At 39.4% G+C, this 17,342-nt stretch overlaps 1 protein-coding gene across 1 annotated transcript in view; it reads right to left on the reverse strand.

Moving 5' to 3' along the window:
- LOC121941079 (collagen and calcium-binding EGF domain-containing protein 1-like) overlaps positions 1 to 16,311 on the reverse strand; it is a 43,248-nt gene extending 26,937 nt beyond the window's left edge. Inside the window, exons 1-2 of the mRNA XM_042483802.2 lie at positions 15,915 to 16,311; positions 12,878 to 12,958 (exon numbers count right to left, since the gene is read on the reverse strand). Coding sequence (XP_042339736.1) covers positions 12,878 to 12,958; positions 15,915 to 16,027 — 194 coding nt within the window. The 5' untranslated portion in view covers positions 16,028 to 16,311. The remainder of the gene's footprint in view (positions 1 to 12,877; positions 12,959 to 15,914) is intronic.
- Positions 16,312 to 17,342: the final 1,031 nt, after the last annotated feature.

Consider the following 17,342-nt stretch of genomic DNA (forward strand, 5'->3'; position numbering starts at 1 on the left):
AGGAGTTTAGATAATGAAGACACAAAAATAGCTGAGGCAGACTACAGGGGGAAAGGGCTTGTGGGTATGTTTTCAATCAAAACATAAATACAAGCAAAAGAGAAATCTCAAAATAAGAAATAACTTAATCTAACAAAAACCAAAAATTAAAATAAAACCTCACTATCTTAACTTGATGGAAAAGTAAAACATGGACATCACCCATGCACATGGTGTCCCTAAACAAAGGACTTCCCAGCATAGGGAATAATCAATCATATCTTAATTTGACACACAAAAAAACAAGAAGCATTTTACAAGTGGGACAGTATCAGGCACCCCAACTGTCAAGCTGGCCAAGACTTTATAACGACTTGGTCCCACACTGCACCCTGTAGGTTGGAAAAACAAACCGGATGCCACTCCAATTGGAATGGGTAACACCTGAGGAAATCAAACCAGTCAGGTGCAGGGGACAGAATATCCGCATACCTCAGAGGAGAGGAAAATTCAAAATATTGCAATAATACACTGTAGTAATATTTATTTTTCTGAAATAATCTGCTCTTGAGATAAAAGTAAGATCCAAAAGAAAAGTCAAACAAGTCTCAACTCTGTGTATTTATTCTGTCTCAGAGAAGCCTAAGAGCACAGCAAAAGAACTCCTGATTTATTCTTTTGCTCCTTATTTCTCATAAGTGGGTGTTAAGAGAAACAGATCTAGTGATTTAGTAATCTCCAAATAAGAAGCTGATTTATTTCTCAGAGACAAAGAAAAAGACTGTTGTGAGCAGCAAAATTTTCCTCTGAGACATATCAAAACTAAATGAGGTGTGTGAGAGCATGTTCAATCTGTAAATCACTGGGTTTTTGTTTTTACAGTTTCCAGGTCGAAATTTGAGTTTTTCCTCAAATTCGTATGAAACTTTTGCAACAGGCTTTGAGATATATTTTCTCTTGGTTGGTGGGTGTGTCAGAGGTGTTATCTTGTCTAATCCAAATTCTGCTAGACCTTTACATATTGTACATTTTGTACATATTGTACGTTTCCCATGCCAATAAAACCAGTTTCAATTTAAAGAAATTAAGCCTCACCGTATTAAAAGACTGTTTAAATAAAAATATTGTGCTACATTTTTAGGAATGCAGCCAGACACTTGAAAACTAGTCACCTTCACCCTACGTTTCCTTTTTGTGCTTTTGAGAAGGTACAATTTTTAAGGAAAGGGAAAGGCAAGAATGAAACCTGGGGAATAACTGTTTATTATACATTTTTATGACAGTTAACAAGATTTTAAGTTTCATATCAAACTAGTTATGTTTAAAGCCCAAACTAATGATTTGAGGATGATGGCTGTTCTTTATATATTACTTTCTTTTTTTTTTTTTTAGAGTTATACAGTGCTTAACAGTAGAACCAACAGCAAACAATAAAAATGCTGAGGCTGAGAAACTAAAGTAGATGGATTTGGCTTTTTGAAAACTTAAGAATTGGCTTGAGAATCAAGCCAAAACTGGGCAGCGGAACCAGTTTTGGGGGTTCAGGACTTTGTTGAGAGAAGTCTTTTTTTATCCATATTTCCTGCTGTTCCCACAGTTTCTGGAGTTTTCTGTATTTCAAGTGTCAGATTACTATCAAAGAAACATGCATCAGCTTTTCCACTTATGAGTGACAGGCTGCACATTTCTAGCTGCCTGCATGAAAGTCACCATGATATTAGAGAGTAAAGAAATGTCTCTCAGCAGCACACATCATGTTTTCCATTATTTCCTGGGGTACTGTGTCTCAGATGTGGCTCTCATGTCTTTATCAGTCCTGTTTACTCTGTATGCGTCTTGGTAGTCTCACTGACTGTCATGGAAGTGTCTGGTTAGCTGGATAACTCATTATGTCCATGTATTTTATCCGTTTATCTAATCTAATGTTCTGTTGCTTGTCTCTGAATGGTTGATGGCTCTTCTGTTTATGCACTTTATTCTGAATGAGTCCTGCTTTCAGTCAGCCTGTTTTGCAATTTAGTGATGCATCACCACTACTTTCACTGTGGTTTCACAAGTACGTCTATGTGTGTGGGTATGTGTTTATGGGGGGAAAAGGTTAGTAGCTTTAAAAGTATGTGGAGAGACCATGTAGGATCCAGAGTTGAGGTGAGAGCCAAGTCTAATGTCATAAATTGAGAAGGAAACCGAGGAGATGAGAGGAAGCTTAAGATTCTGAGATAACGCCTAATCTTGAGTCCTGCATTGAAGGTGTTAAGGAGCAAAGTTCACACACTCTCCCACATGTATCACACACAACACACACCATACAAGGTTGGATCTCAGCCCGCAGCTGTCAGTATGTAAATCAATTATCCTAGCAAGTCAGTCAGTCAGCAAATTGGTCAGTTAAGTGATCAATGAGGATCTAGTCAAGATAAAATCGACCCTGTAAGCAGACTCTGTGTCTCACATCTCAGTGGTATTTCAAAGACTGAAAGTCTAAACATTCTCATCTCTCAAAGGGACAATGCAACATGCTTCTATCCCAAGTCATCACATATTGCTGCTTTGCATGGACTTCCATGTCTACATACAGTATTACTGGGTATTATTATTCTAGGTATCCTTTTGTGTCTGCTGTTTACGTTCTGGGATGCTACTGTCATGATGTCAACACAATCCCATGGTGGGATTACACTGCACAAGGTTATATTTACACAAAACAAGCACCACAAGCACATGGGAACAAACTTTGGGACAGCAACAAAAGCACATGGTTAGTCTTTGGAGAAGGAGGATATGGTATGGTGTAGAAAAAAAAACATCACCAATTTTCAACATGAGACAGGAGGCAAACACCGGACTCCTGCATGAAAAGGCCAAAGTTTGTTCAATCCTTCCAAAGCTCCTCCCGCCTATAGGCCCCCTCATGCTCCTTATATTACATCATTAGTGGCAGCACTTCAACCTGATACTTTCCAGTGGTGTATCATGCAGATGTGACAGATTCCTTTTGTCTGCATCTGAAGTGACGCCACCCGTTCACATATTATGCTGCAATGGCAGGTACCATCCAGACGTCTGTTGGCATATAACAACACTGCAAATGGTGTTGTCTGATCATTCGGACGTGAAAGTAGCTTTTGGCCTCGGGATCTTACCCCAAAAGCAAATGCTGTGGTATTTGACAATTTCAGAATGACAGTGGGCTGGACAGTGACACCAGAGTTGCTTCCCTGTGGCCTCCTCCTACCCCGATCCAAAGGCACCACTGTTCAAAGAAGTGCGATTAACAGTACACAAGTAGACACTGCTAGCCTTGTACTGCTAGACTTATTCGCAAATGCAAAAACCTGGAACCTCTTGTCCCATTTTTGATTTCCAAGGAGTGTTATTGATGGCTGTTGATTATAATGCCTCTGAATGCAGTTGGATCGACCTACAGTCAATCAAAGCGACAAAACTTGTGTCAAAGCATTAATATGTCTGTGAACAAGTGTTGTCATTTTACCATCAGAATTTTGAATATAGACCGTTTCAAACTTTTGTATTTCTTTTCTGTTTGAATGTTTTGCAGTGTATGTCAATAACATCAGCTGACAGGAAGTAAACGTTAAACCATGATGTTGCCTAGAAATGTAATTCAAACAACAAAAGTCACTGGCTACTGTTTTGAATTGTGGAGATGTATATTCAGCAAACTTGTTTATTTCAGTTGTCATTTTCAGTAATTTTAACATTTAAAGATACAGAGTTAAACACATTGGTCCAACCGATCTGACGTTTCTGTTGTGCTTATTTTATGAACTGCACTGCTAATGTCTTTGATAAACTAAATTTACAGAAGCTAAGCAATGTACTGTTATGGATGGGGCTGCAATAAAACACATTTTAGCCTCCTAAAAAAAATCAGTATCAGTTTAAGTGCACACTATGTTTGAATATTTGACTCCATTGTACCTTACACAATAGGTGATCGAGGCAGCAGTAGACTAGCAACTTCAGTGGAATACATTTTTTCTCACTGGAGTCTGGTGTTTTTGATACAATGGCCTCAAATCCCTGTCAGCATGGGCTGTCTCATGGCAAGGTAAAGTGGTGAAAATATTCTGAATATTGCATATGCATTGATATTGATTCTTTATGGTGGGCCTTTTTGGGTGGCTAACAATGAATCAAATGAAGCATTTGCTCAGCGCTATTTGATTATATGGACATGATGCTGCTGTTTTCTAACCAGAAGTTATTGTAATTAAATATTGTGATTTGGTCTATATTACTTAAACAGAACGTTTACATCAGCTGCAGCCATCTTGTTTTCAGGATGCCTAAATGGTGCTCCTCTTTACTAAGCAAGGTTACACTGTCTTGTCCCTGCAATGAGGGCGCATGAGTTAAAAATGATATTGCATATTTTGCAGTTTATTGTATCAAAAACACCCATGTTATATAAGTGGTTGTGATCAGCTGGAAATTGTCTGTTTGAACACAGAGAGAACCAGAAACATCTCCCAGAGCACATAAAACATGAGCTGGCAGATTCATGTGATTCCCAGGCTGAGAGTCTGCTGGTGCTCAGATCAAAAACCAAATCAAGACGGACTTAAGTGTTTCTCTTTATGTTTTCTTCAACCCTAAAATGATCAGACATGATCATTTTTGACAAGGTCAAGGAGAGGATCAATTTCTCAACACTAACCTCACTGACCCTCTGTGGTCTGGTTGCCCTAACAAGCATCAAAGTTCTGTAATTACGCTCACTTCAAAACAACACTTAGCATTTAAGAAACTTCTTGTTAGTTTCATTTGACCTGACCTCAACCCCGGTGTTAATACTCGGGCTACTAGATGGAGGCCTGGCTTCTGTCTCTCTCGAGCAAAACAGAGAATCTGAGTCCTACAAGAAAGAGGTAAGCTGTAGAGGGGAGATGGAGTCCAGGCCCGAACCCGAGTCAGTCTCAGTCGGGTCTCATTAATGGACACTTTAAATGTTGAATGTTAAATGCAACTGTGGGTGGGGAGTTTGAACTTGGACTCAGTGCTTGGGAGAAAATGCCTTTTACAGACCACTTTCGAAGTTCCCAAACATCTGAACAAGATCTTTAACATTTCCACCTATCCTTTCTGAACAAAAAACAAAGTCAACAAATAACTCTGAACATTTGTTCTGCAGGATGTTCAAATTATGCTATAAACAAACACTGTGGCATGACCTTTAAAACCACAGGTATCCACTCTCCAGGCATCTCGTGACAGACCCCCATGTCCGAGACCAAACATGATTAGATGATCTGGCATGGCCTGTACAATGAACAAATACTTTTAGCTCTGAAGTAAAGAGGGGGATGTGTAGAGATCAGCAAACAAATATCTAACCTTCAGTCACCCCTAGTTGTAAAGCTGTGGCCCACTACCTCCACCCAACAAAGAAACACACTCTGGTTCAGTTAGCGAAACAATCAAACCCCAACTGTGCAGTTCAACAACTTAAACCAGCAAAGCTGTCAAGTCACTCAGTCGAGCCAACAACAATGTTCACCAACCAAAAGCAACCAAGTGCAAATTTGAAGCTCATGTGGTCATTATGAAGTCATGGCTTTTATTTCTGGGTTTGCATTGGTAATGCTTAACAAGCTTCAGATGTTTATATTGTCTCCCATGTGGGTGATTGGACTTTTAATTAGAAAGCGTAAAACACATTCATAGCTGTAAATAACAGGTGTCAATGAAACACACAGTGCTGAGGAAACCAAATTCCAAACTGACAACAATATATTAATGAAGTGAGTCTGTCTTAATTGGATTATAAATCTATCAATGACTGATCCAAAAGTCTACGGTAGTGCTTGCAGCTTTGTGAGGCTGTTCTTAGGCACAGCAACATTTTGAGCTGCATGCTGCTGGCTTGCTAACATATTCATTTTTAGCAAGTATCATGCACACCATCTTAGTTTAGTGTGTTAGCATGCTAACATACACTTCTTAACATTAAATACAAATACAGCAGAGACTGATGGGGTTGTCGTTAGATTTCCCAGCGTATCCTCGTTTAATGGTTGGTATGATATCCTACAAATTTGTGCCCCATGAATGACGTTACATACTTTACATAAAGTTATGTACTTAACATAAAGTTACTGTTTTAATGTTTAGGAAAACAAACAAGAGGACAATGTTACTTAAAATGACTCAAAGTTCACATGGCTGTGAACATTTTCCTCCTGAGAAAAGTCCCGTGTTTTGTAATCCATCCACCAACCCCAACCTCAGTGCACTGGTCTCATGATCGCATTGTGAGGTATGTACAAATTTTGGTGTATAACATTTTGTATGAATACATATAGTATGTGCATGAAAACAGCGTGACTATCACATAGTTCTAGAGATATTTCACTCAAAAGCAAAAGTTTCAACCTCATGGTCATGCAAGACGGAAAGTCAGGGGATCATTCAGGCCCCCAGGAACGCTGCTAAGCCTTGATTCTGGTTTTTCTGAGTGGCCTGACTTATACTGCAGCAAATAAAATCCCCTGTGGCCCAAAAAGCATTTTCCCCATAGACCACATTTGTAAAAGATATGTCTGTAGAACTGTTGACAGGACACCTTGAACTTAAAACAAGGTCAGTTATGATTCTTTCTAGATTGTATTTTTGATCCATGGAGGATTTGTAAAAACCTTCCTTGAGCTGAGAAAAGAAATTAAAATATCTGCGACATCATCACAATGTAAAGAGTATGGGCCGAGTGGAAACTCACAGGTGAGGCCAGTGAGAGAAACAACACATACCCTGGATGTAAACCCAAATGATAGAAACATTTTTGGCATATGCGCCAGGTGAGCAATTCTCTTCAGAATGAATAGGCACCATGTTAGTATCCAGAACCCATAATGCATTCATGGGATCACCAAAGTCAGTGTATTTTCTCTTTTGGGGTCATAAATGAACCAATAGGTTGGCCAAAAATTAGGATGCAAATGGCAGTATTTGATCTTTTACAACAAGATTGTGTACATTTTAAACTTTCCAATGCCAACACCAAGTTCTGGTGTAGCATGTCTCAATCTGGAACTGAAGGTTTGCCTGAACAAACCACTTTATTCGCAGAGAAAATTATATTATTCTGGTTGAATTGTGGTTTGTTCTGCCTTGGCTTATAACAATGGTTCTGAACTGGATTACCTCATGTGGAAAAAATGGCCCTTTAATATTTTGTTGCATGAATATTAAAAGGACTGGCTAAAATTAAAAATTTTATAAAGCAGCAATTAGTTATTTTGCATTAATTCCGCGAAGGATTAAAGACTTTTAAAACACACCACTACACAGGTGGACGTTCAACCAGGAAACACACACAGGGGAAAAAAAAACAACTTGGACAGAACTATACAACACATGTGTTATTTTAAAGGCTGGAAATCACAAGAAGACACTCGTCCAAACTGTGTTTTGGCAACCAAACGAGGAAAGGGAATGCATCTACAGTATATCAGATGTGGACACAATCCACATATGAGACGCATGTGAATGCCAGTTGTAAAGAGGCCTTCCCGCCTTCAACAGTCAGCATGCAATCACGTGTTCACAGAGGCAAACCCTACATGAGTAGTGTAATAATTCAAGACAGGAAGTGATTGTGGTTAAAATCTTATCAAAGCTATGTATCTGACCAGTGGAGCTCTTTCATACCACAAGCATAAATAGATCAGAAGCAGGTAAACCATGTCAACAATGAAGAGTTCTGATGTCCAGTGAAAAAAGATGTAGTCAGGTCATGCACAGCTATATTTGTGTACTGTATATGAGTTAGCACCTCATCTATAACAGATGAATGGTGAATGTGGAAGCAAAAGTGTGAAAGGCGCCAATAGTCTAATGATATAAGAGACCCCCGCAAAGAAGCATCAGAAGCAAAAACTATGCCAAAATGACCAAAGTCTATGTGACTCAGCCTTGAGATATTCCTGGAGGGAAAGTCAAGAGGCACGTACTGACTCTAAGTATTCCTTTTTTTCAAACTCTTAGTGTTTTCTGTCGTAAATACAGTTGCACAGTTTTCATCCGACCACACGCTCTGCACTTCGTTGTACTGGAGGAATGTGTTTGTGGAGGAAAGCGAAAAAGGGAAAGTACAATGGGAGAGGTGGAAAGAATATGGACACATGATCTTAATTCTGTAACTGTCTTGACTTTGTTAGATCCTCTCCCTTGAAATGCAATTGAAAAATGCAAGGAATCGTGGAAACAGATGCAGTATTGCACAACTCTATACGTCATATGAGACTTTGTAAAGAATCATCTGAAGTGAAGTCAGTTTCTTACACTGGCTGTATACCTGGATCAGCATCTTGCTTTTTTGTAGTCATACTGTAGTGCCAATCATCATTTTCGTCCAAACACACCTCCTTCCTAAACATTCAAAAAGTGGTAGCTGTGTAATACTGAGATCGCAGGCAGGATGAAGATACAGAGAAATAGAAATGCATAGCAAACATAGCAATATTTTAGTGACCTCCCAAATCTTTATGAATTATGTTTTCAGGGAGCTCATGCAAGGAGCCAAGCTCCCCCTGACTCCCCTGTTGTTCACACCCTAATTGAAGCAACCGAAGAAGCATAAAGTATGGAAACAATAAAAATCAATCATGCCTCCATGACTTTTATGATTAACCCTTAATCTGGGTAAGAACCTGAGCTCACATACTGTAGCGTAATATTATGGGTGTTATCTGCTGCAGTAATGAGCCATGCAGGGTACTTAAACCAGAACAACATGCCAATCAAGTGAAAGGATGGTTTACAGTTTAGTGGAGCCCATCAGTCCTGTCAGAGTCTGACTGCACAGCTGAGAGTGTTTAGAGAGAGAGGGTTCAGAAAGCAGCAGAATATTAACTCTCATCATCATAAAACTGCTGGAACTGCCAGCACAGGCAATACAGAGACAACACATACAGACTCATACATAAACATGCAAGCTCACACACACACTCACATCACTCAGAATCTGGGTACGAACCATGTATATTTGGCTTGGCACGGCTGAAATCTGACCTCCAGCGAAGACAGAATAAGAAAGCAAAATGGCCAGAACAATAGAAATGTAGAAATCGAGCCGATTCACTCTCAACACTGTGAAAACCACACTGGAGGAGGAGGAGACCTGCGGCCAGCAACATCTTTGTTAAGCTGGTGAGAGCAGCAAGGGTTTACTTCTGCACAACACCACAAAACCCTCTGAGACAGAGACATTTACATTTTAGCTTATCCATAGCACTAACACAAAGGGCAGAAGGAGAATGAGAAGAGATCGACAGCAAGACTGAGAAGACCAATCAAGGTCAAGACATAGAGTCATAGTCATAGAGCACTGACAAACAGACAAAATTAATAAAGGCAGTTTCTATTGGGATACATAAATCATCATAAGAAATTTTTTAATATTTCTTGTAAAATATCACTGTTAGACTTTTCTTAAACATTCTGGGATCCTTTTCAGAAAAGGTCATGCCGCTGTTGAGTGCTACTATAATTTAAGTACTATAAGTACCATAATTTGCTTCACTGTTTTTATAGCAACTTAGCCCACTTTCTTTAGGAAGGTGTGAATTTTGCCAAATGGTTAACATGTCATCTTCAATCAAAACTCTCGAAATATCACCGTTTCCCAGATTCTTTGACTATGAGAGAGGTGTGCCAGGTGAAGAAATAAGAGAAGAAAACCAGAGAAGATTGGAAAATGTCCAGTCTGTCTGAACACAGCAGAGCTGTGGGTAGAGATTAGACTATTAGCCTGAGCAGGACTGGGTCAAATACAGTTTAAAACATCAATTGTCCAATCATAGCTTAGTGATGATAACTAAGCATGGCAGATCTGTCAAGCTTGGGATTTCTCCACATGCAGACTGGTCTCACTCCAAAGGGACCAAAATACAATTACAATTTGGCAGTGCCTGGTGCCCCAGCGTCATCATAACTACACCCTTTACCGTCTCTATGAGACACAAATCGGCATCATTACTAGACGCTTAGAACAATGGACGCAGTATTAGGACAGAGAATGTGGGTGGGTGGGAGTAGAGGCGGATGGCCCAACAAACACAGAACTTTGACCCAGGAGACTGGTGGTCGTGTCCTGTGTGAGACTAACAGTCAATGTTGATTTGTCATGTCAGTCATTCCTCACATAAGTCATTATTCACATCAACCACAATCTTCTTCTAGCCCTAACCATGTAGTTTTGTTGCCTAGACCTAACCGCTGGCAGTTTTGTAGTCACGTAAGTCGACTGACTTGACTAATGCCTAGTGTAGGAAAATCTTTTCCTAACACTAAAGCAAAGTGGTAGGTTTGTTTCCCAAATCTAACCACGGACCCATTCTTAGTAACGTAAGTCTACTGATGTGATTAACGTCAACAACAGTCTCTCCCTTACCCTAGCCAGTTGGTTTTGATGCCCAAACCCAACTGTGAACCCCTTTATGTCTTAATGCTGACCCCCTCTGCATCAAGATCAGCTGACCATCTATTTCAAGATTCAACAAAAAAGGCTTCTACCCGAGTTTTAAAATATGACAAGCAGGGATACAATCACGTTGCCACATGTGCTGCAGTATGATCATGGTAGTTTTGCTGCTACAAAAAAAAAAATAAAACCAAGAGAAAAATTCACAAAAACTGATTAAACGGTGTGTTTATCTCCTCTAAACTAAGATGCAATTGTTAGCAGTCCAGCTAACCACCTTAGTAGTAAGCAGTGGTTACTTCCAAGGCCAAAAAGCACATTGTTAACTAACTTAGCTAAATTAGTTTGAACAGTTACAGTTTTGTAAATACAAAAAAAGTGGCCTGTTAATGACAAACACATACACTGTTAAGTATTTGGATGACAGCCATGGATAAGTTTAGAGCTCATGTTAATTGTGAGCAGCTCTGTTTTGTTCTTTTGAGGAGGCATCTTCAACATCATTTTTTAGCACACCATGTATAAAGCCATTGACTGCATATAAGACAAATTTAATTAAACATGGAAGCTTTAAACATTTTTTAAAAATGGCTGGAGACAGCATTTTCAGACTCATTGGCTGCAGTAACATCTCTTTCCGAACTGGACGTGAATAAGTGACAAATATCAGATTGTTTCAGTGTTTTCCAATCAAGATATAACCTGTTCTGTGCGTCAGCAAACAGGCAAAGCTAGGCCTATGTGTCACTTGTTTGAAAAGTCAGCCAGTTTAGCTCTATGTTGGTGAGCTTTGTGCACCTCCAGCCTGTTCACATGCTCGCTGTATGTTAGAAAGAGGTGTAAGAAGTAAACATCCATCCAGACAAAGTATGACTTTAACTTTCAGTGTGTCTTAAGAGATAGAAATATGGGCTGGCCCTTTCCGGACAATATGCTGCTCCCACTGAAACTGAATTGAAAGTAATATTGATGTAGGCTATAGACACAGTGGATCAATCTGGTTGCCCCTGAAGTTATTTGCAAAAATCAATTTGATCCAGTTCTGTGCTGAACTGCCTTGAGAAACATGGCAAGGAAAATTCAACCTCATCTAATCTGCCTCCTCCAGCACCACACATCTCTCGTAGAGCCAGAAATTAAACAAGACGCAGAGCCTGTTACAGCCTAACCTTGACAGTAAACAGATCAGATGGTCTGGCCTCACACCAGACCTGGTGCCTCATTTATTAAAGGATCTTCTTACGCCAGCAGCCAAAGCCGAGCCAAAGTTTGGCTTCAGAAGAAAGTTATCTGAACGTCAAAATGAGCGATTTACATTGATTTTTCTCCTGTTGTGTATGATGTATCACAAGCTTACAACCTGCCACATTGTCTGCATTGAAACAATTTATTTCCTTCCACCTATGTTTCAAGATGCTCACATGATATGATATCAAAGGATGTTTTCTTAAATTAGATGCCTGGAGACTACACAGCAATGTATTTACTACAGAAAGATTATGGATTTCATCAAGAAATATTCCATACCTTTCATAAGCTGCACACTATTACTATCTTACATTGTCCTTGTTTTATTTACCCTTGTTTCAGTTACAGAAAGACACTGATGACTCAATTCTTAAACCTAATTTGGTGTTGTTAAACACTTTAAGGAGTCTTTCCACTAAATGGAAACAGTGCATAACTAATGATGTCCTCTTCTGCCAGACTACTTCTACTTTTTAGGTTATAATGCAGGCCGATCTCCCTGAGGGGTATGCCTTCCCTAAATGTTTTAGCTCTGGACCCAAGCTGAGCAAGTTCAAGTTCTGTTTCACTGTCACAGAGCCAGGCTGGTGGAAGTAAGGTCAGTGCAAAAATAAAACTGCTGTACAAGAACTAGAATAACAGTGTTGCTCAAAACTGATATTAGTCACTTCTATTTTCCATAAAAGTAACTCTAACAAACTAGAGCATGAAGTTAGAATAAAGTATAGTGGGACAAATCTGTTTCTGGCAGTTAATCAAATACAGTGACTAATACAAGGTAAGTAAATCCTCATCTTGACTTCTTAAAGGGTCTCTGCTGTTGGTTGACAAATTAGGACACTTAAAAAAAAAAAAATACATTTTCGGTGAAGATCATCATTCAGTCTCTGAGTGATGATCTCCAGGAAATCATTATTTTTCTCTCCCAAGTGGATATATAGTTTCCAACAGGAGATACTGTGTGGAGTTCTGGAAATGACACAGCTGGGTGGTTTAGTGGTCACAGAAACCACTCCATAGCCCCAGATTGTTTCTGGGTCAACAGGCATCAGCAGCCACTTGTCCTGTCAAAGTGTCCTTGACCAAATCTCTGTTCCGGGAAAGGCAGCCAGCAGGATACCAAAATATAAATGTATAGTGTATAGTTACTCCCTGCTGTTTCATTCAGAGGCTCAGGCTTATTCGACCATGAGCTGGGAGTCTTACCTGAAACAAGTGCTGTTCTTTCCCCCAGCTCTGACACAGGGATACTCCACGGTCAAGATCTTATTATCCGGACACTCCGTTCTGAGAAAGGAAAGATGCATGCAAACAATTGTGATTGATGGGCACTTTAAACACGTTTAAGCACTTTTTTCCACTAGTTCCTTACATGCTCATGAAACAAGAGGAGAGAAATGGGGAGTGACATGCAACAAAGGTCCAGGAGCTCAGGGGTAGTTTTACAGGATCTTGCCCGCTGGGGCGTGTCTCCACCCAAGGAACTGCCGCTGTAGGACAATTTTTGAGAACTTCTACAGGGGCAAACAAGTCCCTTCCTCGTGGTAGGTACTTCAGTGCGGCCCTAAAAAAACTGCTGGGTGGGACATCAACAAAAGAAGCGCCTTTTTTAATGCTGCATTCATGTGATGCCATGTGAGTAATTGGAATGATGACTTTCCTGGGAAAATTCATATTAATGACCTCTCATGGTGGAAAACAACTTGTCAACTCTGAGATCATTTTACAAAACGAGTTGCCGACTTGAGGTCATAAATGAATAAACATGGTGAGAAAAAGTCAATGTTTGGTCACAGCTACCAACCTCTTTCTTAAATGCTCTTGGCATTAAAATGCAACCCATCTTCTTTGTAGCTTCCATGGTGTTCTCTCTTTATGACCTCTAAGTACATGAACACATTGTAGTTGGCATCACATGAACGCAGCAATAAAACCCAACAGCAAAGGAAGAAGAAAAAGAAGAAGAATGACTACATCAACATCCAGAGTCCAGTGTGTCCTACCGGGGACCTACACTGCAATGGAGACACAAAGGCTGAGAGGACCTACTACAAGGCTGTTCCTGTAAATGTTCCCATCTCTTAGGTTTTACCCTGAGTTCTCGCAATGGAAACACACCTATTGTGATTCATAGTCGGGGCCATAAACCTGGTAGCTGTCCAGAGCATCAAAGGGTTATACATCAACAGTACCTTGACATGAATGGCCACATTTTACAGTGTTATAAATACATGGCCTCATAAAAAAATTATAGTGCCAAGCAATTCATCAGTTAGTCGTGAAAATAACTGGCAGAACAAATGGCAGTGCTCTCTGCTGCACAAGCTATGTGATGGAGACACTATTACTAAATGACCTCTTACGCAGCTTTGGCATTTCTGTTCTGTGTCACTTATCAACTGACATACTGTAGCCTATATAAGTTTTGTGGTCTATGAATGTGAACTTGTTCAGTTTAATCTGTGTAAAGTGAACTTTGAGGTAGTGTTTGTGAAGTGTGAACGTGCACAAAATCATTGATAATGAAATATAATATATATACGTTAAAGCTACAGTTAAAGAGCCGAGGAGTCTCTAACACAGCTGTCAGTTATGTCAATTACTGCTCGTGGAATGCGGTCAAACTGTCAAACTAGGCAGCGCTGATCAACATGGCGGCCAAGTTTGAGATGAGGCCACCATGTTGGAAACAGTCAACCAAAATATCAATCACCACGCACCAGCTAGACCAACTTTTGTATGTTATAGCTAAACAGCAACTGAAATATGTTTCTGGAAACATTTGAGACAAGAAGGCAATACAGTAACACGATCTTGACTCATATTTTATCAGCGCTGCCAAATATAACAGAGTGACTGCAGGTCACGAGCAGCAAGTGACACGATTGACTGCTGCATTAGAGAGTCCTCGACTCTGATTGGTTGTTTTTGCCGTGATGCTATTAGAAATGCTTCAAGGCAACAGAGTAGGCAGAGGAATATGTTTTGTTGTTTGCTTGTTTTTTACAGATTATCTTTATCTTTAGAGCTGTGTGAATGTGACAGGTACAGCTAATATCTGACAAAAGTTATTTTTTTATAAACGTTACTGACTACAGTTTTAAGCTAAAATATATTTGGCTGACTGATTAATTGTTCTAGCTCTTAGCTCTGTTGTGAAAATTACATAAAATATACATTAAGATGTCAACGAAAATAACAATGAGGGTACTAGTCTGATTTTATTAACGTCAATTTTACAGCCAGAGGAAATAAAGAAATACAGTCATACACAGGCTATGCTTAAATGTATACAGCTATACTTATAAAGGCATTAACACAGCTATTTGAGTTAATACTGAACCTTTAAAGCATAAATCTGAGAGTATATGATCCCTTGTCATCTCAAACAAGGTGGCCAAAATGTGGGCTAAACATAAAAAATAATATAATAATAAATAAAATAATAACATAAATCTTGCCTTATAATTTGGGGTTTAACCTGCAGCAACCTGGTTTCCTCTTCTCCTCGTAATATTGGGTGCACGTGCTCCTCTCAACATCCTCTCCTCACCTCCTGACCTACTGTGTCCGGGCACCTTAATAGCATCTGTCATGTTTAGTCTGAGCACAAGTAACATTTGGCTCTCTGCACCGCAACCGATTGCAACCATTTGGAGTTTCCCTTTGCCTTTTGCATTTCCTTGAAAATCACATTAGATTATACACGCTGCAGCGGTTCACTCAGGGGTCTCCTCTGTGTGACAGGCTGCTCTCACAGTATGTCGTAAAGACAAGAAACCAATAAAACATAGTCTAAACTCTATTATGGCTTTTGGCATAATTTGGCATAATCTGACAGTGGATTTTAAATTAGAAACCGAAACAAACTACTAATGCGATTGAAGTGGGTGTTTCCAGTTTTTATCTCACAGATCTAACCACATTAGTAAACTGTGTCTCAGAAGTTGTGGTTTAAGCTGAAACCTACAAACTGATGCTTTTTAAAAACCTTTTGTTGAGGTTTTACGTGGAGTTTTGCGTCATTATATATATATATATATATATATATATATATATATATATATATATATATATATATATATATATATATATATATATATATAAAACATCTGAAAGTCATTACATGCCTGATTAAACTTATTATGGATGAGGCTGACATGGATTCACCAGTGTACTGTCGTTCATTCACAATAAAATCAAGATATTTTTAGGATCCTTCAGTCAAACACTTGAGACTCACCCCGAGTTGTCTACAGCAAGCGTCGTCCTGATAGAGCTGGCACCAGATTCCCACAGGAAAATAACACAGATAGCGCCAAATGGTAAAAGAGTCGCACCATAAAGTTGACCCATGTCCCCTCTGCGCTCCGGGACAGATGATCCTTTTAAGGGAAATCGCCTTCACATCAGCAAAAACGCCCGTGTTTTCATCTGTCAGTGACCCGCGCGGGTTGTGGGATCAAAATATCAGAAATCCTTACGTTAAGTACCCCGCAGAGGTGACGCACATGGAGCCTGTGAGATAATAAGTGCTGCGCGTCCGGAGCCCCGTCCCAACTTTACGCACTGAGGCAGAGACCCCTTGGAGAGCTACTGAAGAGTTTACAGCCCACTGTGTTCTCACTAATCCCTCTGGATTTACATTCCTGCCTTTAAAGAAGAGACTGAGTATACACCCGCACTGCCCATTAGTGGTGATGATGAGGTATAGTGGGATAAAGATAATAGTAGTAATGATTATAAAATTTGTTAAATGGTGCTCTTAATTCAAACCTGACTCGAATCTTATACTGCTGATAATGTTAAAGTCAATAATTTTCACAATTAAGCTTTACAACATCACAGTGAGCTGTTAAGAAAAAAAGGGCATTGGGGGGCGCTATTGGTGGGTATGACTTAAAAATATGGGGTAAATTAGATTACAGTGTCTGATGTGGGGGGAAATCATTAAAATAAATAAAATGGGCTGAATAATGACTAATGCACATAATGCAAAAAAAAAAGACTCTATGGATAACATTTCAAAAAATAAAATAAACGGTATAGACTCCTGCAGTTATTTCTCAATCATCACTTGACCCACCAGAAGCACGTGGCAGTATTTGTAGAGACTGTGCTGTGCCTGTGTTTTCTTATTTTCTTCATATTTACGCTGTGTTCAGGATGTTCCTGGTCAAAGCGTGCAGGTAAGGCCGGGACTTTGAAAAAAAGGAACCAGGTGCCAGACCATAAGCAGCACACATCCACAAGAAAATCCCGGCACATTGCCAAAATGCAAATATAGTGAACAAGGTTTAATCTAGGGTTGGCTTTTACTTTACCTGTTGCTGATGAAATTTCTTTATAAACAATAATCTACAATTGCTCCATCGTAGACCTCTATTACATTGACACTAAAACAATAATAAAAGATAATCAAATTGCAAATGAAATGAAAATTACAACAAGAATTTAAAAAAAAAAAAAAAGAAAACTACCTTTGACTTAAAAATGATTGATACTGAAAAGAGTTACAGATCTTCTAGAAGCTCCAAATATGTGCAGCAGAGCAGCTAAAGCAGTTTCACCATCTTTGGATTTCAGTTTTGGGAATAACCCGACCAGTGCCAAGCTCCGAGGTCTAGTGTGTTGATGCAGTAGCTGAAGATCCAGCATGTATTTTGGTCCC

This window comes from Plectropomus leopardus, chromosome 1, assembly GCF_026936395.1.
Source record: "Plectropomus leopardus strain MGB_pleo_1.0 chromosome 1, ASM2693639v1, whole genome shotgun sequence".
Classification (NCBI taxonomy): Eukaryota; Metazoa; Chordata; class Actinopteri; order Perciformes; family Serranidae; genus Plectropomus; species Plectropomus leopardus.